Source organism: Sinocyclocheilus grahami, unplaced genomic scaffold (genome assembly GCF_001515645.1).
Source record: "Sinocyclocheilus grahami isolate Dianchi unplaced genomic scaffold, SAMN03320097.WGS_v1.1 scaffold12.1, whole genome shotgun sequence".
Lineage (NCBI taxonomy): Eukaryota > Metazoa > Chordata > Actinopteri > Cypriniformes > Cyprinidae > Sinocyclocheilus > Sinocyclocheilus grahami.
In genome coordinates this window covers 2,995,176-3,019,838 of record NW_015505191.1, presented here as the reverse complement: position 1 = coordinate 3,019,838, position 24,663 = coordinate 2,995,176, and the positions used below count along the sequence as shown (strand labels likewise).

Sequence of the window (24,663 nt, the reverse complement as noted above, 5' to 3'; positions counted from 1 at the left end):
TCAGGAAACAGACCTCCATAAAATGCGCTGCACACATCGGAATATTTGGGTTGAAGTGTTCTGGAACAGTGTTGTACGTAAATACAACTTAACAACTGATTTCTAGTCGTGTCCTCTTTTGGAAGGCCAAACAAAGTAGTTTCGGATTTCACAACGAAACACAGCGTCACACACGGCGGGCTAGAGTGAGCAGAGGCAGGCGGCGGTGGGCGGGCTTGCGGCAACCACATGTGGAGACCCCGGGGCTGGACTCCGCTTCGTCCATGGTGAAAGCCGATCCGGCGATTCACAGCACTAAGTTGAAGTATTCCCTCAGCGACCAGCACGGATCAGCTCCAGGCATGATGAAGCGAATATCGTCCTCTTTTGGAAGACCAAACAAAGTAGTTTCGCTTTCACAATGAAACACACAGTGCCTTCACGACATGGCAGCGGCGGGAACAACAATACTACAGCGAGAATAAAAGTTACGTCGCCTTTCTTTGCGTGAACATTTGGGGGGCATTATGCAAATCTTCCCACATCGTGACTTAGACATGTGGGGGCATGTTAGAACGAGTTGTTTTAGGTAGGCGTGGTTGACTAAACTTTTGTAAAGATTATCTCTTTGGATTTGAGACTTCAGTTTTTGCAACTTTACAGACCTTATTTTTGCACCAAGAGCTTGTAACACTACAAAGAAAAAGGAAAATTGAAATCGCATCATATGACCCCTTTAACTAAACTTGCTGCTTTGGCAAGGGGCGGGGCAGTACTGAAACACTGTCTCAGCTGTTTGCCAATCACAACGCTCTGGGATAGCTTACCAATCACATCACATTTCATTTTTTGGAAGGCGGGTGTTCATCAAACCTGGAACTAATCGAGCCATTTGTGCCAGACTGGGGAGAAAGGTATTGTAAATTATGTAAAAAATAATGCGTTTTTCGAACCACCAAGCGTGAGAGCATGTTCTAGTACACCCCCAAAACAAATATAAGACATTGTAAAAGAGCATAATAGGACCCCTTTAACAAACATGAATGTAACCCAGATCATTAATCTCGGTCACTAATATTTAATTGAAATTTTATCTAATTATTATTATAATATTTAAAAAGGAAAGGAAAATATGCAGAACGATCACTCTACAAGTAAAAAGGGAAAAAAAAGTTCCTGAATGATTCTTAATTGGTCAGGTGAAAGGTTAGCTCCGCCCCTTTTGGGTGGTAGCGCACGAGCAGACAGAAAGAGAGCGAACCATAGTTGCCAAGTCCGCGTATTATACGTGACTTTGGGCTTCTTTTTTTGTAAAGTTGCGTGAAAAAATCCCGGGTTGCAGTTTTTTGGGCTTATTTAAAAAAATATGGTTGATTGTTAGGGAAATGTGACAAGCAACTTCGTTTCTTTATTTATGTAATAAATAAATAATAGATTATTAACAAATTAAGACCCAGAATAGTGAGATATTAACTCTTAAAAGCTCACGCTTTGAGAAAGATACGATAAGAAACAGCATTGAAAGAGACGCGACAAGAAGCTGATGAAATAGTCTAATCAGTATTTCTTTTGGAAGAATACTTTATTTATTTTTTCTGATACATTTCTCCTTGGTGAGTACAAAGTTCGTTATAAGAAATGTATTTAATTAAACTAAATGTGAATACTGTTGTTGGAGATTAAAGTTAACAAGGAGTTAGTAATGTAAAAATGTGTTAAATGCTTTATTTTTGCTTCAATACGATCTGTTAGTGTATATAATTGTTCAAGTTGCTGAAGGGTGTTTTATTTGTGAAGATGTGATAATTTTTCAAGTGTCGACCAGATGGCAACAGTTCAAAGAGGGAGTGTGCTGGATGTGAGGGGTCCAGAGTGATTCTGCCAGCCCTTTTGCTCACTCTGGATAAGTACAGTTCTTGGAGAGAAGGGAGGGTTGTACCAATGATTCGCTCAGCAGTCCGGACTACCCTCTGTAGTCTTCTGAGGTCAGATTTGGTAGCTGAGCTGAACCAGACAGTTATAGAAGTGAGACAGTTATAGAAGTGGTTGAATCTGAGACGACAATCTATAGATTGTCATTGAATCTGAACGTCAATGACAAAACGTTGTTTTTTTTCCCTTTAAATTTGATATCATTTTGTTACTTTGGGGTTTTACTATTCAATTTATTTGTTGTTGTAATTGTGTTTTGGTTATTTTTGATCTAATTGCAATTTCAAAAGGGCAGTAATCCACGTGAAAGGATAATCAATCAAAACTATATACTATTTTTCCAGTAACGGGTAATACTATTATACTTTTTGCTTACCTTTTGCTCTAGTGAGTCGACAAGCAATCCCGCGTAGTTACCGCTGTACCAAAGTTGTGGTCACATAGTAACTTAGTAATTATGAACCAAGCGCTACTCAGTGCGTTACATGAATTAACAATGAATTATGGTATATTTTAAAAAATAATAACATCAACAGATTAATAAATTCTGTACAGTCATGATACCTGCATAACCTTATTGTAAAGTGACACGTGCACTTTTGTAATAATGTAAATAAAGACACTGTATTGCTGTTTTGATTAAATAAGTTTATTTTGATCAGTTACATATAGGTGTATATCCCTGTGGGAGCATCACAGTAAACGTCCTAGATACTTTTCTTTATAATCACACTTGCTCTAAAAAATAAAATCACCTTTTAATTTCTGCTTGACATCAGAAATAGGTTCATCTTTACAGAATTCTTGTATGACAAGAAAATGTGCAATCTGAAATACTCAACTCTCACGATTCAGCAATTAAAATGATCTTATAAAACTGCTCGTTAGCAGTAGCGTTTTGTCAATAAAATGAACTTGGCCGTACAAATATTAAGCCAGTCGTTCATCTGATCAAGATCACCGTGAGTGTTGCCTTTCAACAAACAAATAAACAATAGTCATATAATCATTGACAGCACGTAAAATAACTTTGAAAAGCTAGTAGCCAGGCAGTGAATGGGTAACAATCCCTCAAAGCTAGCACTTTACAAAATGCCAGTGTAGAACTATAGTATTAGACAGTAAGAGAAACCCCCTTGATCAGCACATTTTTCACACACCCAGTTGCTTGTGCAAAATAAATCAGGTAAAGTATCGGTTCATTGGTCTAAGAAACATGTTGATACACAATACATGTTCTTTTGTATAAGTGTAAATCATGCTGTGTGTGAATCAGTAAAATAATTGGCTCCTGTGAAAACACAGTTCTCTGAGATGAACAACTGAGAGATTCTTCAAATGGTGACAAGGAGGCATTTTTTAAACAAAAATAAACCAAAAACAGAACTGTACATAATATCTATGACATTATTTTTCCCCTTATTCCATCTTATCAGCAAGGGTAGCAAATAAACAAATCAAAAACGTAATAAATACATTGCATCAAAGCAGTTAACAATATATTAAAATTGCTGCATAATATAGTTTATAGTGTTTATATATAAAACTCATATTTGTAAAAAGAAAGAAAACGACATCTGTAAAAGAATAATAATAATACAAAAGCTTCATTAGGATAAATTGGCAAACACATTGGATTGGACAGAATCACATTCAAAGGCTTTTCACCTGGCATGATAAAATGCTAAAAGGATATGACTGGCAAATAGGGACAGTAATTTCACATGATACGTTAAGTCAGACCTTCAAAACACAGATCGGCTTTTTTCCACATCAATCTATAGGCAAGGTGCTATTTTCAAGATGGAGAAAAAGCCTTCTCTTTGAGACCAGATTTACATTTGAACGGCTTCAGACGCAGACAGATTTGGTAATGCCAGGTTGCAAAAAAGTGACAGTGGTAAGTGTGTGTGCTCTGAGAAAATCTTGCTAAACATGAAGATACAAATTATTGCCACTGTCAAAGCTTTCACGTTTGTTAATGAAATCTTCTTTTAAATTGCATATATTACAAACTATAATCTGAAGCGAAACCACACAGGCCAATAAGAGTGAAAAAGGATATTTTCTGCAGTTTTACCCTCCAACTTTCTCTTCACATCCATGACTATTCAGTGAAAGGCAAAGTGCTTTTCTTAGTGTATGCAACATATTCAAATATCTGTTTTCTGCTCATAAAAAAACCTCCACAAAATTCACAGAATGCACACACAAAACAATCCAGACTTAGCTTAAAATTCCCTTTTTGAAAACGGATGGATTGCAGTGTAGGTAATTAACTTGGCTGCGATACATATCATCCTTTCTGTCTCTTCTTTTCCAGTAAAGGGATATGTAAAACCAAATGAGCAAGGTAAGCCAACATACAAAGACTTTCATTCTTATAGACTGAGCCTGTGAATCTTATCCGCAGTTAAAATGAAGGTTTGCCTGTCTGGGTGGGTAACCCGGCACTGCGGAAGGAGTTCCTCGCTGGAAAACACAAAACAAGTGACGATAACCTTGGCTTTGTTCACTTGTTAACGTTTTTTAGTATTTCTGCTGTCCTCTTGGACATACTACGGGATTCATCCTGGCAGACTGTTCAGTAAAGTTCAGTATGAAAACATTTACATGTTGTTTCTTCATTATAAAAAGATAATATTTACAATCCAGTGTCCCTTTCAGCTATAGTTTATGAAGTCCCTCCAGTTTCATTTGTAAAAACACCCAGTCAGAGAGCAAGAAGAGAAAAGATAATGATCGATTTCAATGGTCTCAGGTGTCATGCATGACTGCATGATTTCACTGGCACTGCATTAAAATGGTAAGTGCTAAGAAAAAGAATGGAAAAATACATTTAATAATAAGCAAAGAAAAGGATCTTTATGAAAGAAAAGTGACCAGGGACCAGACCTGTGCCTCTGCCAGATTTCTTAAGGCAGGGCTCACCGTGTAGTTTGTTTTTGTTGGGTATTTGATGTGATGTGAGTGATTCCTTCAGTTCTGTATTTATAGGATTTTGGCGTATTGGCGAGCCCCTTATTGGCTGTGAGCATCATTGGTACTGGTCCCCATTAGGAATGTGATGCTATGGCACTTGGTGCAGATCGACAGGCAGCGTGACCGGACGGGAGCGTGTGTCCGTGCTGTGTTCAGTAGTATGGCACGGAGCGCTCTAGTGCACCCTCTTCCAAACACCCATTGGAGCCCACGTGGCTCTTTATATACATCATTAATAGCTGCACACCAGCTGCTGATTGGCTGACCTCTTGCCAGTTGAAGGTTTCCTAGGGCAAGCAAGGTGCGACTCGAATTCAGAACGGCCTTCACAGGATGAAACGAAAAAGCAGAGATGATATGATAGCGGTGATCCGAGAGTGTGCGTATAGTGAGTTAGTTGCTAGTTTTATTCCTTCTGTTTTGTCCCCCCCCCCACCCCCTCCATTGCAGCAGCCCCATCTCATTTGGTAACCTGAGGGAATCAAAAAGAAAAAGACAAAGACAGGTCAGTCTCTGGCTGTTTGTGTTGTTGAATAAAACTTGGAGCAATAACATCCTAGTCTCTGGCTTCCCAACAGGATGTTTCATTTTAATTATTATAACTACGTACCCACTGAGCCATCTGTCTGATGCTGCTGGTGAGGTAAACCAACCCCCATTTTTACACACACACACTGCAGCTAGAGCTTCTGTACGCTTCCCACAGCTGACATCACAAGTTTGTCAAACTTGACAATCATTTTATTCAGTTTCATTTTAATGTAGTACAGATAGGAAATGCAGAGTACAGAAGTACTGAATGATGATATTTGGCTTATGCAACGTAACTGCAAATGTTAAATACTAGAGTATTATGCTTAGATAATCACATCAATGACGTTTACGGAGCATCCAGGGTCTTGTTTGGGATTTGTCTATAATTATGCCACAAATAATCTGGCCTAGAAGCTCTTTTACTATTAAACAAACCATTGTTTTCTTCATTGTGTGATAGCACACACTCATACACTGTCAAAGTTCAGTAATTATGTACTAATGCTGGATTTGGTCTTTTAAACCAGGGTTTTTCAAGTTCATGTTTTGACAAAAAAAAAAACATGTATTTAAGGTATTTTACAAAATGATGTCATTTACTATTTACAAATGGGGTTTATACATTGAAATGTAAAACTTTTTGTATTTCAGGGAAAATGTGGTATTTGGTCTCACAAGGATTAGGTCTTTTTTGATTTAAACCAAAATCTAACATGGCAAACCCTTGTTTATATGTTTTCAACATTGAAAATAACTAGAAATTTCTTAATATCCAAATCAGCATATTATTTCTGGAGGAACATGTGACACTTACGAGTGGAGTAATAATTGCTAATCATATAATCATATAATTAAATTAAATTACATTTTACAATATATTAAAATAGAAAATAGTTAAATTGCAATAATATTTCACAATATTACAGTTTTACTAGATTTTTGATCAAATATTTGTACCCTTGATGAGCATAAGAGTCTCAAATAAATAATCAATCAATCTTACCAACCCCTTTTTTTTTTTACGGTAGCATACATAACTCTGCAGCTCATATTGAGCAGAATATGCATTTAGGAAATCCAATCATGTTTAACTGCCCAAAGGGTGAATACCTGAAGGACATATCTGGTTGTGGTATCATTTCATTAGAAGATGTTCTCTAAAAGGAAAGACAAGCTTCTTATGGAGAAGACTCTCCATTTTGTCATCATGCCATTCTTTGTCCATTAGATTTAAGCGCTCACTATGTATCTCTTTAGTGACTAGCACGTCCTCCATCTGCAAGGGCAGTGGTCTATTTCTCCATTGCTCTCCCTTTTCATCTCTCATTTATTCTCTCTAATATCTTCTCATTGCTTTGGTTGCAAGCCCTTCCTGTCTGAAATCTTTGGGACTAATCAAGGCTAATGTCACAATAGTGATTTTTATCGGACTCCCACTCCCACTGTCACATCACTGGCCTCCTCATAATTTATTTTCTAATATTGGGTGTGTGGGTATCCGTCTGTTATGTAACTCTGCGGTTTCCTCTCCACTTTGTGCTTTGACCCCTATCGATTAGAGAACTTTTCCCATTTATATAAGTGACTGAGGCAATATGTCTTGCCATCACATGCTTATTTATGCTAATTTATATGCCTCTGACAGGCTAACCCTCAAGGCCACGGTTCACGCTGCATCCAACCGGAGATATTTAATTGATTTCTAGTTCAACTGTAGTCAGTTTAGGCTGTTAACCTAATAAAGAGCGGTAGTTTTGCTAATTAGAAAGTGGCGGGTGCTGTAGAGGAGTAGGACAGCTAACTTGGGACAGCCTGTCTGCAGAACAAAAATACATGACCACATTTAACAGTTACAATCTGCCCTCTCAGTCCGAATATTTAGGGGACTAGTTATTTTTAGTGTACTGCTCCCACACACATTGTCCTCCACCTAAAAACTGGCAACCAGGGAAGCCTATTTCCTGATGTTGTTAGATGTTTTCTTTCTCTGTCTTTTGATGCTTTGCCGTTCTTTTGGGGCATACAAAGTCATGGTAATTATACAAACAGGCTCATAACAGTGAGTGTGAGAGGCTGATAAGAGAAAGAGGGGAAGGGGGCAGGAACAGAGGCTTGAAGATGAGGCAGATTTGAGATTTATCAGCTGATGAAATAACCTGCTCACCCAAAAAACTACTCAAAATATCTATTATAATGAAAAGGTGATGCCACCATGAGCCCAAAGTCTATTCTATTATATGGTATTGTGATGCGCAAGGACTCCAATGTGTAAAACATAGGGTAAATAAAGGTTAAGTGTGCAGCTCTGGAGTTTCATAAAGGTGGTATGTTATTATTTCTCCCCTTACAGTCCAGAATACCTTCTCATAAATAAGCTTGAACCATTGTATTCTCTATTTTAAAAGGTCAACAGAATAACCGTTTATAAAACGAAAAAGTGGGGGGGCCTTTGTTGGAGACTTGCAGGAATTTGAGGTCTTACCTTAACTGTGGACGGCGGCCGGGAAAGCTGGTTTACTCTGGAGAGAAAAAAAAAAAACAGAATAATGAGGGAAAAAATAGTGTAGATATAGTATTTATGCAATGCTTTTCATAATTGTACACTACACATCAGCAGGATCTCTTATTGGAGGGGTTTTCAAACTGGGTTGCAGATATTAATTAAATTAAAGATATTAATTTAATGTGTTTAAGACAATATTTTTAACACATTTACCAAATTTGATCTTATTTTGCCTGCTTTAAACTGGTTGGGAATCAAGAGATTAATCACAATTATTTTTGTAGCCCTGGTTTTAAACGGAACGAAATAAACTTTTCAGCTCACATAACATTACTCTTAATAGTGGGTAAAATAAACTTAACTTAATACAAAGTAAATCTCTGACAGGCTAACCCTCAAGGCCACGGTTCACGCTGCATCCAACCGGAGATATTTAATTGATTTCTAGTTCAACTGTAGTCAGTTTAGGCTGTTAACCTAATAAAGAGCGGTAGTTTTGCTAATTAGAAAGTGGCGGGTGCTGTAGAGGAGTAGGACAGCTAACTTGGGACAGCCTGTCTGCAGAACAAAAATACATGACCACATTTAACAGTTACAATCTGCCCTCTCAGTCCGAATATTTAGGGGACTAGTTATTTTTAGTGTACTGCTCCCACACACATTGTCCTCCACCTAAAAACTGGCAACCAGGGAAGCCTATTTCCTGATGTTGTTAGATGTTTTCTTTCTCTGTCTTTTGATGCTTTGCCGTTCTTTTGGGGCATACAAAGTCATGGTAATTATACAAACAGGCTCATAACAGTGAGTGTGAGAGGCTGATAAGAGAAAGAGGGGAAGGGGGCAGGAACAGAGGCTTGAAGATGAGGCAGATTTGAGATTTATCAGCTGATGAAATAACCTGCTCACCCAAAAAACTACTCAAAATATCTATTATAATGAAAAGGTGATGCCACCATGAGCCCAAAGTCTATTCTATTATATGGTATTGTGATGCGCAAGGACTCCAATGTGTAAAACATAGGGTAAATAAAGGTTAAGTGTGCAGCTCTGGAGTTTCATAAAGGTGGTATGTTATTATTTCTCCCCTTACAGTCCAGAATACCTTCTCATAAATAAGCTTGAACCATTGTATTCTCTATTTTAAAAGGTCAACAGAATAACCGTTTATAAAACGAAAAAGTGGGGGGGCCTTTGTTGGAGACTTGCAGGAATTTGAGGTCTTACCTTAACTGTGGACGGCGGCCGGGAAAGCTGGTTTACTCTGGAGAGAAAAAAAAAAAGAAGAAAAAAAAACAGAATAATGAGGGAAAAAATAGTGTAGATATAGTATTTATGCAATGCTTTTCATAATTGTACACTACACATCAGCAGGATCTCTTATTGGAGGGGTTTTCAAACTGGGTTGCAGATATTAATTAAATTAAAGATATTAATTTAATGTGTTTAAGACAATATTTTTAACACATTTACCAAATTTGATCTTATTTTGCCTGCTTTAAACTGGTTGGGAATCAAGAGATTAATCACAATTATTTTTGTAGCCCTGGTTTTAAACGGTACGAAATAAACTTTTCAGCTCACATAACATTACTCTTAATAGTGGGTAAAATAAACTTAACTTAATACAAAGTAAATATTCTCCAGATAATATAATAATAATAATAAATTATATTACCCAGTTTTTCTTCTTTTTGGGTCCAAAAGTTTGATAACTTTAATTTACAAAGCAAATTCACAGCAGCATTATTGAAATACAACCATTTAGATGCAAAGCTCTGAGTAAAATGAGGTACAGCAGTGGTTTGATTCAGTGTGACCACAGGTGGTCAGGGTAGTGACAGAAGTTGGTGATGATCTAGATTCTTAATGCGAGAAATACTAATTCTGTGTAGAAGTACTTCAGTTCTCCTCCTCATCTTCACTTCTTTCCTTTTTTTTCCCTATGATAAGATGCTCTCTTGCCTTCTTGTAATTTCAGTCACTCTATTGGAAATCTCAATGGTGACACTTCACAGGCTAGTGCTTTAACACACAGTTCACAGGATGCTTATATCTACAGTACATCCCAATGGACACCATGCCAACTGATGCCAGGCAGCAAAGGATATGAGACAAATGTGTGCGTGTGTGTAGTTTGCGTGACTGCCTGGGTGCCCAGTGTTTTCCCCTGCGCTATAAACAGCTCCCTCATGGCCCAAAACAGCTTAAAGCCTAGAAATAAAGTACTCTTCAAGCTCAATATATACTCCTCCGCTCCAGTGAACGCCTTTCATTTTGCATGTTGTGTCCATAAATAGAGGGAAACTAAAAAGAATGTTATATTAATGTAACAAGATATTTGCGAATAAAGAACTACTGGGCCTGAAACAGCACGGATAAAATTATATTTTTAGACTGCATGACTCGTGATGATGCAATGCTTATGAAAAATTGTGAGAAGGGTGTTATGTAAGAGTATTTGTTGAAAATGTATAATTGCACAGGCTCATAACAGCTGGATATAAGCTTTTAGTGTATGCTGCATTCACAAATATAACTGCTTTAATCTGTAGCTGCTGCTTTTGGCATGCATGATATAGCAGGTCATTACATAGCATATATAGCTGAAATTGAGTGGTGGCATAAAACCAGTGGTGTGGTTAAACTTCTGTATAAACTGCAACCAACAGTGGTAGTAAACTAAATTTTTTTTAAAACTGAAAGGTGGATTTGTTATCATAATTATTCTTTATTTCCCTGAAAAAAATGCACTGTGGTTCTTTAAAAACATTGCTCTGTTCTGTATCTGACCAGCTTGGCATAGCAACAATGGCTCCACCAATTGTGTGAGGGCTATCTCTTTATCTGACCAATAGTAGAAGTGGGAAGTGTTCAGGAAAACCTACTTGAAAATAGTCAGTTACATATTATTCTGTTTGACACAACAACTTTAAACCTAGACACTGTATTTTTGGTCAAGATTTATTCATGTTAGGATTGATTTATTTAAGACTTGTATCTGTGGTGCACTATTTGTATTCCACTACTTATGATTTATAGCAGGAAAAAGAACCATTTAATAATCCTGCTGAGTAGCTCCATGTGAAAAATGACTATGATGATTAAACTGCCTGTTGTAATAGATGGCGGGACGAGAAGAAAAGTCAACCTCCTGGGCTGTCTCGAAGACCTATCGTGGGAAGATCTTCCGCAGTAATTCAACATACCACCCTGCCTAAAAATGTCCCCAAGCAGACAGGAAGGAAGTCATTTTTGAGTGGCAACACACACAGGAAATCCACTTGATAAAAGACGGCCGCAAAACAGAAAGTGAGTCGCAAAGTTTGGGTATCATGTTTGTCTTTGCCTTTTAAGGCAATGGGACTTTTCCATAACCAAACCGGCATATGTTTTAGATGAAAGTCTGTTTTAAAATGTCTGTTTAAATATACATATATAGGACAAAGTATCTTGCGATGGCTTATGTATGCCATGTTAAAATGAAATGACTTGTCTGAGTAGCTTGAATAGCAAGACACAACATTGGGGTTCATTTGAAGTTTATTTTGTCTCATGTCGTCATGACTGTTACTAAATGCTACTTTCATAAATTTTAGATTAGTTAGCTTGTCTCTGCCTAATGCTAGTCTGAAATTACATTTATTTTGAAATCTCTCCTATACTGATTAATAATTTGAATATGGAAAGCTCTTGATCTACTAAAGCTCATCTGTAACCCACGTAAAGTGCCATTTTCCAATAGGCAGATCACTTCTGCAGAGTGTCTTTGTTTGAGAATACATCTCGATCTCTGTCTGTCTATCAATCTCGCTCATCCTCGCGGATTAACTGTCCACCTGAGACTATTCACCAGGCACACAAAGATGGCCAAGGCTACCAAAATCACCATGGCAACCGGTATTCTCCTAATTGTCTTTGTCAGTGGAGGAAATGGGAAATGATAACCCCGTTTAGGAATGTAAAGCAAGGAACCCTTGAAACGGAAGCACCTCGATGCCTTTAGATAGTTTTCAGAATAATGACTTAAAAGATTGGACTGAATTAGCGCTATGAAGGTTATGAGTAAAGGCCTAGGCACTCACTGTTTCTCCGCTTTGTCACGATCGTCGAGGAAGAAAAGGGCGGTGGCCAGGAAGAATATCCCCCCCAAAACGATGACAAAGGGGCAGAGCATGAGGGCATAGCCCAAGCTCAGGAACTGCCATAACGCTGATGTAGTGTAGCTCTCCTGCAGCGCGTCTGATATCTGCAGGAACACATAGAAACACAAACAAAAGAGCACTCATTAGCAAACAAAGGAAAATTCTGCTGCGAGTCATCAGTGACATTAATGTAATAATTAACTTCCTAATATTGTCTTCAATAGCTGCGCTGTTTTAATCAGTTACTGGGTGAATGGTTAATTGTGCTAACTTGTCTTAAGCTACTGGTATCTGTTGAACAGCAAGTCAATATATCTATAAAAAGACAATAAACATTAATTAAACTATTGATTCAATCAAGGAGGCAGTTAGTTCAGTTTCAATTTTACAAACTGATTTAATTTTATGCTGTGTGCTCCCTTAGGATTCACACAGTCAGTAGTTAGCAACTGGTTATTAATGCTAAAGACCACATGAGGTATTTCCTATGTGATATCAGCAGGGGATATTGTCATTCTAAAGAGCATTTGATTGTACAAAAATAAAGTGTAGTGCGGGCTGAGTCAGCAGTATTTTTGTTCCATTTTCCTGGAAGATCATTTTTAAATGCCTACATCTGCTAAAAATACATTGTCAACTTCTAGAAGTACACTAAAGGCCACAAAACTCAAATCCTGATTTCATTCATCACTATTCATAACAGACCTGCGAACAGAAAACAAGAGGGTGTTTCCAGTGCTAATATGCAAAAATGCTTTGTTCTGGCTATTCTAAAGTAGCATATTATTAGAAAATAAAGCAAAAGTTGTATATTTTGACAAAGGCACTAAGAGCAGCATTAAAAAGACATTTAGAAGCGCTAATAATCTCCTCAGTGTCCATCTAACTGACTTTAACTTGGCTAATCCTTTATCAGCACTAGCGTGTCTCAAGTCTCATGGGTCAGCTGACTCTAAAAGGTGTGTGAGTAGGTGCTGACAGTGAGGTCTGTGTGTCGTTGTACATACTTAACCATATTTTGTGGACAAATAGTTACCCAGAAGTGAGATAAATCTGACAAAACCTCCTTATGGGGATGTCCTTGTTTGTAAAACTTATAAGGAAATAGAGGGTTATTTTAATTGTAATAATGCAGAAAGTTTTGTGTAAGGGTTAGGTTATAGTATCTGCAACTAGCTGTATATATAAAAAAAAAAAGTCTACAGAATGCCCCTATTTAGACAGCTAAGCAAACGTGTGTGTTTGTGTGTGCGCGCAGACCACACTCTTGTATGTGTGTGTACAAGTCGGCTTTCATGATGCCAAACATGAACTATTTCTTCTGATAAAAATAGGGCTGAGGTTGAACATTTCTGGTGCGTGTCTAATTAGGTTTTTTGCAAAAAAAAAAAAAAAGATGGTAGATTTCGGTTGATAGCCTATTTTTATAGATACTTACACCACCCACTATGCCTGAGGGTATAGATTCACACAGGTACTCTGAATGTTTTTACATCAGTTAGAGTGAAATGGAGCATTACTATATATAAAAAAAAAAAGTCTACAGAATGCCCCTATTTAGACAGCTAAGCAAACGTGTGTGTTTGTGTGTGCGCGCAGACCACACTCTTGTATGTGTGTGTACAAGTCGGCTTTCATGATGCCAAAAATGAACTATTTCTTCTGATAAAAATAGGGCTGAGGTTGAACATTTCTGGTGCGTGTCTAATTAGGTTTTTTGCAAAAACAAAAAAAAAAGATGGTAGATTTCGGTTGATAGCCTATTTTTATAGATACTTACACCACCCACTATGCCTGAGGGTATAGATTCACACAGGTACTCTGAATGTTTTTACATCAGTTAGAGTGAAATGGAGCATTACCAGGTATTTAGGAAATGTTATTCATTCACAGGTCTAGTGAGCACATTGTTCAGTTTTTAGAAAAACGTGTTGTCTGCCTGCCACATGTTCTTAAATTTCTTTCCAGTTGTCTTCAGTAAGCTATTGGATGTCACTGCTCTCATAACAGCTTAATGTCTGGAAAAACTATAGTGTCTCTGCCCTGTGTCAAAGTTCCTGTGATTTTTCTCTAAAATCTCTTCTTCTTTTTGTTATTCAGAGCTGGCAGATTTTTTGCGACAGAAGTACGTCACAGCCACCATCACACTAGCCTGCCAGACCTCCGGAGTGAAATTATCAAGTAACTGTTTATGCGTGACTTGGTCCCACGTTCCTGGATTTGACAGGCCAGAATGTCCACACACTTCCTGTGAAGACATAACCGAGCTACTATCTTAGAGGTAAAATAGAAGATCATTGTATTCCCAGAAAGCGACTCAAGTCATGTGAACTGACCACAAATGAAACATCACAAAACATGTGGCAGAATTATAACCACACTGCCCAGCTGTCTGTCAGTGGGTAGGGCGTTTTGAGCGGATGGAAGTTGCTAACACTGCGACTTGAGTGAACTTGACCTCTGATCTTTGGGAAAAGAGTAGTCAAACAGTTTAGTAAAGTGCTGGCAATACAAAATCATGGGATTGATTCCCAGAGCAGAAACTTTTATGCAATACAAAGTGAACTTGATCAAATGCATAAACTTCAAAAGTTTAAACATTTGGGCTTTAAAAGGAAATAATACTTTTAAGCATTAGGCATATTAAATTAATCAAAAGTGACATTCATAATTTTATGTAAGATTTATATTTCAAATAAATTCTGTTAATTTGAACTTTCTATTCATCAAGGATCCTCAAGGAAAAGCCATTAAGGGAAAAAAATTATTAGTTTGCAGCACAACTATTTTCAGCATTGATAATAACAGTGAATGTTTTTAAACACAAAAATCAGCATATTAAAATGCTTGAAATTCAGCTTTGCCACCACAAGCATAAGTTACATTTTAAAACTGCAAATGCACTTTTGTTGCAAGAAGTTGAAGGTGATAAAGGAATAAGGGAACAATGGGTCTGAACCCTGAGTCCTACATGACAGAGGGCTCTGAACCTGTCAGAAGCACGGACAGGAGTTACTGTTTTACTTGGATCAACTCCAGTGACTCCTGTCCGGAATGCTAGGAATGTCTACAGGAGTCGGAAGTCTAGGAAACACAGTGTGCTTTTTCGAAGAATGATGATGAATTTATGCTGCACTGTGATCGGTTTGGCTTTGTTTTCATAACATGAACAAGAGTGGAAATCGGGGTCAGCGTACAAAATCATAGAGCACAATGTCACAAGGCACAAGGCGGCGTAGATTATTGTTACACAGAAGTGATTAAGAGACCGAAGGGAACACTTGTGGATGAATGTAGCCTTGAATGAGCTGGTGACTGGCATATATACAAACACAATCATGTCTCCTGTGGAAAGGTATTACTGGTAAGACAGAAGAAAAAAAAATCAGGAGGAGTGGGAAAACCTTCAGAGGGCTTTTGTGTAAATCTTTTATTGTGAACTAGAAAAGGAGCCATACATCTTTCTTGTGTGGCTTTGAGAGCTCAAAATCGCTGACTTCCTCTTTCTAGCAATATGTTTCCTCTCTAAACTACTTGCGTGTCAATAACCTGATTCTTCTTCATGGTTGTCTATTTAGTGCACGCTGACTTTTGTGGGTATTGAAATTAAAATCTGTTGGCTTGTATGTAAAAATACCTTTTCAGTGTTTTTTTAGACTTCATTTAGGTGGTTCAGACCTTAATTAGACTGACCAGACCCCCAAAACCACCCTATAATGTCTGTACACGCCAAGTACTCAATACTGAGCAGTTCTTCTGCCATATGTGTGAGACATCCTTACCAAGCCAATGAGGTACGGGCTCCCAGCATCCCCTAGTAAATGCGAGGTGAAGCCCTGGAAGGCAACAGCAGTGGCTCTTCTGGTCGGTATGACAACATACTGGAGAGAGAAAAGAGGTGATATGAAAACAGCAGTGAGAATTTCACATTAAATCATAACAAGAAAACAAAAGTACCACAAGTGCTCACTTAAGCAGGTGCTGTCAGAGCACTTTACACTGACCGAAGCTGACTGGAGTTTAAGTATGCAGTAAGACATTGGCTAGCTCAACTTCATGACATCTTTTCTTGCTAAATCTTTCACTCTGCTTTACATGCACTCTCTGTTTACTGCTCTGACTTCACTGGCTTCCTTCAGACAAAAACATTAGAACTGAAAATGTTATTTCGTTTTATTTTCCATGAGTGGCGTTTCCATTAAGTGCAATCAAAGACAGCAATTTTGTCTTGGGCCCCACCCAGGCTATACCAAACCTCGTAGTCATGCATCCCACCATTCAAAATAAGAAACTAGCCTGAGAAGATGACCAGTTTTGTTACAGTTAAAGGCTTTAAAGTTTCCACTCGATGCAGCAGATAAATACAGGCTTTCAATACGAACCATTAAAATGTCCGCCGTAATGGCCCAGTTCAAAAAGAGCAGCGTCTCTCCGATGAAAATGCAGATCTGAGGAGAAAAATAGAAGAAGACAGGCCAATTATATTTCATTTTATCCTTTAAAATGTGAAATGTACATAAATACATACAGATAGCAGGGTTTGCAGTTGGTCAAAGGCTAAATTAAAAAACCCCAATAGATGTTGTGGAATATGAAAACGTGTCATTATACTGTGGTTGCATAATATGCAATTTTTGATTTGAGGGCAATAGAACCGTGTCTTGCTCCAAACCGTAAAAAAGAGACTAGTGGTTAGCATTATACTAGAGTGGAACCTAAAATGTCTGGTGGCTGAAAACGTGTTACATATAACAAGTTATTTCAACAGACTCACGAGAACAGACTAACTGACTTAGGCATTCCCACACAAATTAACTGATATCCCTCAGTGTCTGGTTTGGATTTTCTAGGTGCTTATGACAGATTGAGACACAAGGATTGAATATCTCCACTAATCTTAGTGACTTGACAGAATGTAGATGGTCTCTCCACATCTCTGAGGCCAGAATGCAGCTGACGGCAGCTGCTGGGGTCAAACCAGATGGGATTGTGCAATGAACTGTAGGTTGCAGGGGAATTTGATCGTTCAAGGGGCCGTTCTGACTTTGACAGGGTCTTATGTTGGGCTCAGAGTGATATGTTGAGCAGGGCTGGCAGAGGGATGACCTCAGGGTGTAAAACAGAGGTGACGGTATTAGTTCACGGGTCTAGAAACTTCCATTTATATGTCGGTGTGAAAAAAATATCTGAAGGTGAGGAAATGAAAGCGTGTGTGTTTGGACATGTATGAAACTCTGTCCCAAAGTGGCTTGAGGCTCAGACAGCGTGACGGACGGACAGACAGGCTAAAACTGTAAAGCCCTGCAGAACTCTGGTTAAGGGCTGAAGTGTGCTGACGAGACAGCAGCTGGAACAGTCCCTGACAGAGCTCCAGCGTGCTGTCACATTCTCAGACTGCACATCTGTCACTATCAAATTTTCACACTCCAAATATTTTCCCTCCTTAAAGTTTTGGATTCCTTGTTTTTCGTATGCTCCATTTGGATGTAATTACAGAAGCCTCTGGACAAGTGATTGAAAAGGGCGCTCATGTCTTTAGTTGGGAGCTGGGTATATTTTTACCCAGAACTGACACTGTAATGTTACCTGTTTGACAAGATGGCATGAGGGCCTGTGGTCCAAATGATGTGTCATTCATTTCTATAAATATCTTAAAATTGATAATTTACTGTCAAATTTGCCCTGTTGCTCTAAGTGAGACTGACAGGCGTTTACTTTTTACTTTTCCAATTTATTATAAAACTATCAAATTTTCACACTCCAAATATTTTCCCTCCTTAAAGTTTTGGATTCCTTGTTTTTCGTATGCTCCATTTGGATGTAATTACAGAAGCCTCTGGACAAGTGATTGAAAAGGGCGCTCATGTCTTTAGTTGGGAGCTGGGTATATTTTTACCCAGAACTGACACTGTAATGTTACCTGTTTGACAAGATGGCATGAGGGCCTGTGGTCCAAATGATGTGTCATTAATTTCTATAAATATCTTAAAATTGATAATTTACTGTCAAATTTGCCCTGTTGCTCTAAGTGAGACTGACAGGCGTTTGTGATAAATGACAATATACACCACTGTTCAAAAGTTTTGAGTTGGCACTTTTTAATGTTTTTGGAAGAAGTCTCTTATGCTCACCAAGGCTGCATTTATTTGATAAAAAAATACTGTAAAAACCATAATCTTGTGAAATATTACAATTTTAAGTAATATATTTGAAAGTGTAAATTACTTATTTGATTGCAACACTGAATTTTCACCATTACTGCAGTCCTCAGTGTCACACGATCCTTCAGAAATCACTTACATATTCTGATTTAGTGCTAAAGAAACATTTCTTATTATTATCACTGTTGAAAACAGTTGTACTGGTTAATATTTTTTTACTATTTTTAAGATTCTTTGATGAAAAGTTAAAAACAACTGACTTTATTTCAAATAGAAATCTTTTGTAACATTATAAATGTATTTACCATCCCTTGATCAATTTAGTACATCTTACTAAATATTCAATTTCTTAATATAATTTTTAAATGATTTGTATTATACTATAAATTGTTATTCTTGCGCCCTTTATTGAGCAATATTCAACCCAAGATTGTGTGAGTTCATGTGACCCAAACTAGACAACTGAGCAGCCAGGTCTACCCACAGGTAAGACTGTCTGCCTTATTATAAATATTTTCAAAGTCATCACAATTTTTAACAAAGGCACAAGAGATTGCAAAATCAGGTGATTTTGAGGGTACAGTTCGTAACCAGTCTTTCATATTTAAGATAAGGTGGCAAACGTTGAGCAAGCTTAGCGGTTCTCAAACATAATACCAGATAGATGGCATTATCAGTGCACTGGGTTCTTCTGTCCATAGGAAAGACAAACAGTCTCCAAAATATTTTCTCATCAGGTTTCAGTTCTTATCATAAACACTTACAAGATTCCCAGTCCGGTTTGGCCCTTGCATTTAGTTCTGACCTGATTGTTTTTTTGTTAAAAGAACGAGCGTGACCTGGTAGAAGTTTTTGTTTTCTTACGCAGCATAACTTTTTTCTATTAGTGACTCAGAAATGCCACAGCCCATTGTTTCTCAGCAGTAACTGTGAAAACTGCTCCCTTTTCCTGCTTTACATGCCAATTAAACAAGTACGCAGTGCCTGTCGCTCTTATTCTTTTAGTATTGGGTTTGGATCTAACAACTCTTACAAGCAACTGTTAAACCCACTGAATGCAACAGACTTTATATCGTTTAAAGCCTTATATTGAACTCTGAATAGAAGTGACCTTATTTGACTTTGACTGAGAGGACTCATTATAATACAAGTATGGTCAGAAGGGAGTTGTACTAGAGATATTCAGGCCACAGTGTTAAGCAACCTTTAAGGGGAGATTCTCAGTGTTTATGCAACATTTCATGGCAACTAATATAATGAGAGATGTTTACATGAAGTGTTCTAATATTGTAACAATAACAGATGTGTAATCCATGGAAGACCTTTAGAAGAGATATTTAGTATATGTCCTGTTTCCTGTTTGTGTGTGTGTGTGTTTGTGTGTGTGTGTGTGTGTGTGTGTGTGTATACATTATAAATATTTTCAAAGTCATCACAATTTTTAACAAAGGCACAAGAGATTGCAAAATCAGGTGATTTTGAGGGTACAGTTCGTAACCAGTCTTTCATATTTAAGATAAGGTGGCAAACGTTGAGCAAGCTTAGTGGTTCTCAAACATAATACCAGATAGATGGCATTATCAGTGCACTGGGTTCTTCTGTCCATAGGAAAGACAAACAGTCTCCAAAATATTTTCTCATCAGGTTTCAGTTCTTATCATAAACACTTACAAGATTCCCAGTCCGGTTTGGCCCTTGCATTTAGTTCTGACCTGATTGTTTTTTTGTTAAAAGAACGAGCGTGACCTGGTAGAAGTTTTTGTTTTCTTATGCAGCATAACTTTTTTCTATTAGTGACTCAGAAATGCCACAGCCCATTGTTTCTCAGCAGTAACTGTGAAAACTGCTCCCTTTTCCTGCTTTACATGCCAATTAAACAAGTACGCAGTGCCTGTCGCTCTTATTCTTTTAGTATTGGGTTTGGATCTAACAACTCTTACAAGCAACCGTTAAACCCACTGAATGCAACAGACTTTATATCGTTTAAAGCCTTATATTGAACTCTGAATAGAAGTGACCTTATTTGACTTTGACTGAGAGGACTCATTATAATACAAGTATGGTCAGAAGGGAGTTGTACTAGAGATATTCAGGCCACAGTGTTAAGCAACCTTTAAGGGGAGATTCTCAGTGTTTATGCAACATTTCATGGCAACTAATATAATGAGAGATGTTTACATGAAGTGTTCTAATATTGTAACAATAACAGATGTGTAATCCATGGAAGACCTTTAGAAGAGATATTTAGTATATGTCCTGTTTGTGTGTGTGTGTGTGTGTGTGTGTGTGTATACACTGCCATTCAAAAGTTTGGGATCAGTGAGATTTTTAATGTTTTTTAATAGTCTCCTTATGCCCATCAAGACTATATTTATTTTAAAAACAGAAATACAATAATATTGATATTAATAATAATATCCTGTTATTACTAATATTGGTTTCCTATTCTAATATACTTTAAAATATAATTTATTTCTGTGATGCAGCACTATATTTTCAGCAGCCATTACTTCAGTCTTCAGTGTCACATGATCTTTCAGAAATCATTCTGATATGCTGATTTATTATCAGTGTTGAAACGGATGTGTTGCTTAATATTTTTTTTTTGGAACCTGTGATACTTTTTTCTTTGATGAATAAATAGTTAAAAAGAACAGCATTTATTCAAAATATAAATATTTTTTAACAATATAAGTCTTTACTATCACTTTTTATCCTGTGTGTGTGTGTGTGTGTGTGTGTGTGTGTGTGTGTATACACTGCCATTCAAAAGTTTGGGATCAGTGAGATTTTTAATGTTTTTTAATAGTCTCCTTATGCCCATCAAGACTATATTTATTTTAAAAACAGAAATACAATAATATTGATATTAATAATAATATCCTGTTATTACTAATATTGGTTTCCTATTCTAATATACTTTAAAATATAATTTATTTCTGTGATGCAGCACTATATTTTCAGCAGCCATTACTTCAGTCTTCAGTGTCACATGATCTTTCAGAAATCATTCTGATATGCTGATTTATTATCAGTGTTGAAACGGATGTGTTGCTTAATATTTTTTTTTTGGAACCTGTGATACTTTTTTCTTTGATGAATAAATAGTTAAAAAGAACAGCATTTATTCAAAATATAAATATTTTTTAACAATATAAGTCTTTACTATCACTTTTTATCCATTTAACACATCCTTGTTGAATAAAAGTATTAATTCTTAAAAAAAAAAAAACAGAAAGAAATTACTGACCCCAAACTTTTGAATAGTGGTGCATATTGTAACAAAATGTTTATTTTGAATAAACACTTCTTTTTAACTTTTTATTTATCAAACAATCCTGAAAAAATATCACAGGTCCCAAAAAACATTAAGCAGCACAACTGTTTCCAACATTGATTATAAATCACCATATTAGAATGATTTCTAAAGGTTCATGTGACACAGAAAACTGGAGTAATGATGCTGATAATTCAGCTTTGCTTCACAGGAATAAATTATATTTTAAAGTATATTAAAATATAAGAAAACTGGTATTTTAAATTGCAGTAATATTTCACAAAATTAGTGTTTTCTGTATTTTTGATTAAATAGATACAGCATTGATGAGCATAAGAAACTTATTTAAAAAAACATTAAAAATCTTACTGATCCCAAACTTTATATATATATACACACACACACACACAAAAGTAATTTTTGAAGTAAGTTGAAACTGAACAGTCAAAATAGAGCTACTTACATATGCTCCCACAATGCTCTTCTTGGCCACAACAAAGATGAGGCAGATGAAGATAGCAGAGCCCAGCATGCTGACCGCACACACCAGTGGGTCGGCACGCTCCGTCTTCTGTCTGCAGAGCCGTGTGGTCACGGCACCGATCACCACTCCCAACAGCCCCGTCACACAGGTGATGGCTCCGAATATCAAACTGGAGATGAGAGAGAAATACAGTTGTTGTCAAAAGTGTAATGTTTGCATTTGTACATTACATTTTCAGCTGTATGTGTATGATATGTGTACCTGTCTTTGCTGCTGCATGGTTGATAGGTGCAGCTCACTGCTGTCTTCTGCACCACCTGAGCTCTGACCAGGTACTGCGGGATCCAGATCCCAAACGCCCCCGTGGCAAATGACACGGCCGCCGATGCCAGAGATGAAAATACATAACTGCGGCTAGGGAGCAGAAAGAAAATGAATGAATATGCATAATTCCTGAGTTTTTCTGCATCTGCATTTTAGCATGTTTTTCTGTAACTTTTGCTCTTTATGTCTTCATTAATTTGTCAGTTTGGCCACAACAAAGATCCAGTGGTGATCTAAGATCCAACGGTCCAGTGGTGTGAAATCATCTTTTTAAACAATCAATTAAAATTAGACAATGTTTCTGTATTATACTTTGTCACACCACAGGATACTGTAAAAACTGATTGAAATTTTACAATTCCAACTACTCCAATACACTGTCAACAAATTCCAGTGAAGGTAGGACCATAAAAACTATAGGCTTTGAGGGATCCAGTATTCTGAGTCGATGGCTGATTGTTAAGTGATTACATCTTGTACGCCCCAATACTGAATATTTGGTTCATTACATTCTTGAGTGATGAATAGGAAAAAAGAATAAACAAGTGGCATACTTTTTGGCAAGAGTTTTCATGTCACAGAGCCAGGAAGTGCGTGTCTTTATACATTCAGCGATATGGTCAGCACTCCCTCTCTTTGGCTCAGGGACAAAGATGAGAATGAGGATCCCAGCAGTCAACCCAAACATCGGAGAAACCTTGAGACAGAATGGAAAAAAGAGTTTAAAAAACAGGACTTAACAAAAAATGCAAATAATTTTCTTATATATTTGTCTTGTTTTCCAGTAAAACATATCCTTGAAACAAGATTAATGTACTTGAAACAAAACTACTTGAGATTTGATGATGTTTTCAGTGAATATATCATGAATTAAGTTTATATTTTCTACTCCATTGGTAATTTAAGAATAAATAAAAAACAAGTATTCTTATATCATTTATACCTTACAAATTTTTTTGATGTTTTTACTGCAAAAATACTGCTTAAGAATGCTTTCAGTGCAGTACTCTCTGCTATAACTAGACTAAACATTTTTGCTTGTATTACGGTGAGCCTGTGCCGTCTGTTAAACAAAATCTTGTGCGCTGAACAATAAGAATCTGTCTCACATCCTGTTTGGTCTAGCAAGTTATTTGCTGAGTCCATAATGGTGGTGCTATTTTGTGATTAGCTTATGGTTTAGTATGTTACAGCTTAGTTTTATTTATATTCACATCAGGGTGTGTAGTGTAGGCAGTGTACTAGACTGCTGTGTGAAGTGGACTCCATTAGGTGATGTTTCTTTACTCCGTCCTCTCGTTTTCTTTCTCAGTTTTCTCCCTTGTGTGGGAGCAGCTGCAGTCCACCAGGCCATGAGCTATTATCTCTTTTATCATCCTTCCTGATGGCTACAGCACAGCAGTGTGTGTATGTGTGTGCACGCATGTGTTTGTTGGTTCGCTCGCCCACATGGAAGCAGTGTAAGCGCCTGTCGCTTGTGAAAGCCAAAGCAATTGTGTCTGTCAGGCGCAATCCTCCTGGAGATCATTTATAGCACATTAATGCAAAGCTCTGCACAAAATTGTCTCTCTTATGGGAGTGTTTGTGTGCATGTAAAGATCTATTCATCTGCGCTGCAAAACAATTCCACAATTACAGTATTTTTGTCTTATTTTCTAGTTTAAAAAAGCTATTATTTTATAAAAATGACTTATCTTAATATACACTACCATTTAAAAAGTTTGTAGTCGGTAAAATTTATGTTTCAAATAAATGCTTTTGTTTTGAACTTTGTTTATTAAATAATTCTGAAAAAAAGTACCAGTTTCCACAAAAAATATTTAGCATCTCAACCGTTTTCAATATTGATAAGTAGGCTAATGTTTCTTGAGCTTTAAATCAGCATATTTGAATAATTTCTGAAGGATCATGTCAAAGGTGCAAATTACATTTTTAGTATCTAAAAATAGAAAACCTCAAAAGTATATATGCATATTTATGTATATTTTTTTCTTACACCACTGGCATTTTTTTAAGCGTAATTATAAAAGAAATGTGGTTAGTCGTATGCTTAAAACAAGAATAAAAATTCAATTAGGTAATAAAAATAAACTTCAAATTCAAAATAAAGTCTCCAAATACTAGTCTAAAGCTATGTCCACAAGAAGCCAGAGCTTTCCCTATTCTATCTTTTTTTTCACCTCATCTCAAGGAATATCTGAGTCCACATGAAACCACGAAACCGTCACAAAGCGATGTAGTATACATGCCAGACCAGCATGTGGCGCTGTAATTCTGCCACAGAGATTCACTCAAAAAGGGAGAAGAAGACTAGGACTATGTGCATAAACCTTGCATGCAGTATA

At 37.0% G+C, this 24,663-nt stretch overlaps 1 protein-coding gene across 3 annotated transcripts in view; it reads right to left on the bottom strand.

Annotated features, from left to right (window-relative positions):
- Window positions 1-3,465: 3,465 nt before the first annotated feature.
- Window positions 3,466-24,663, bottom strand: part of spns2 (SPNS lysolipid transporter 2, sphingosine-1-phosphate) — a 77,742-nt gene continuing 56,544 nt past the window's right edge. The window contains exons 6-13 of one of the 3 annotated variants that reach the window (XM_016288533.1): window positions 22,873-23,015; window positions 22,256-22,408; window positions 21,974-22,163; window positions 16,455-16,520; window positions 15,855-15,953; window positions 12,013-12,176; window positions 9,155-9,191; window positions 3,466-5,365 (exon numbers count right to left, since the gene is read on the bottom strand). In XM_016288533.1, coding sequence (XP_016144019.1) covers window positions 5,354-5,365; window positions 9,155-9,191; window positions 12,013-12,176; window positions 15,855-15,953; window positions 16,455-16,520; window positions 21,974-22,163; window positions 22,256-22,408; window positions 22,873-23,015 — 864 coding nt within the window. In that variant the 3' untranslated portion in view covers window positions 3,466-5,353. Of the gene's footprint in view, window positions 5,366-7,909; window positions 7,947-8,336; window positions 9,192-12,012; window positions 12,177-15,854; window positions 15,954-16,454; window positions 16,521-21,973; window positions 22,164-22,255; window positions 22,409-22,872; window positions 23,016-24,663 lie in introns of those variants that run through there. The other 2 variants (XM_016288541.1, XM_016288524.1) reach the window with 2 other exon arrangements.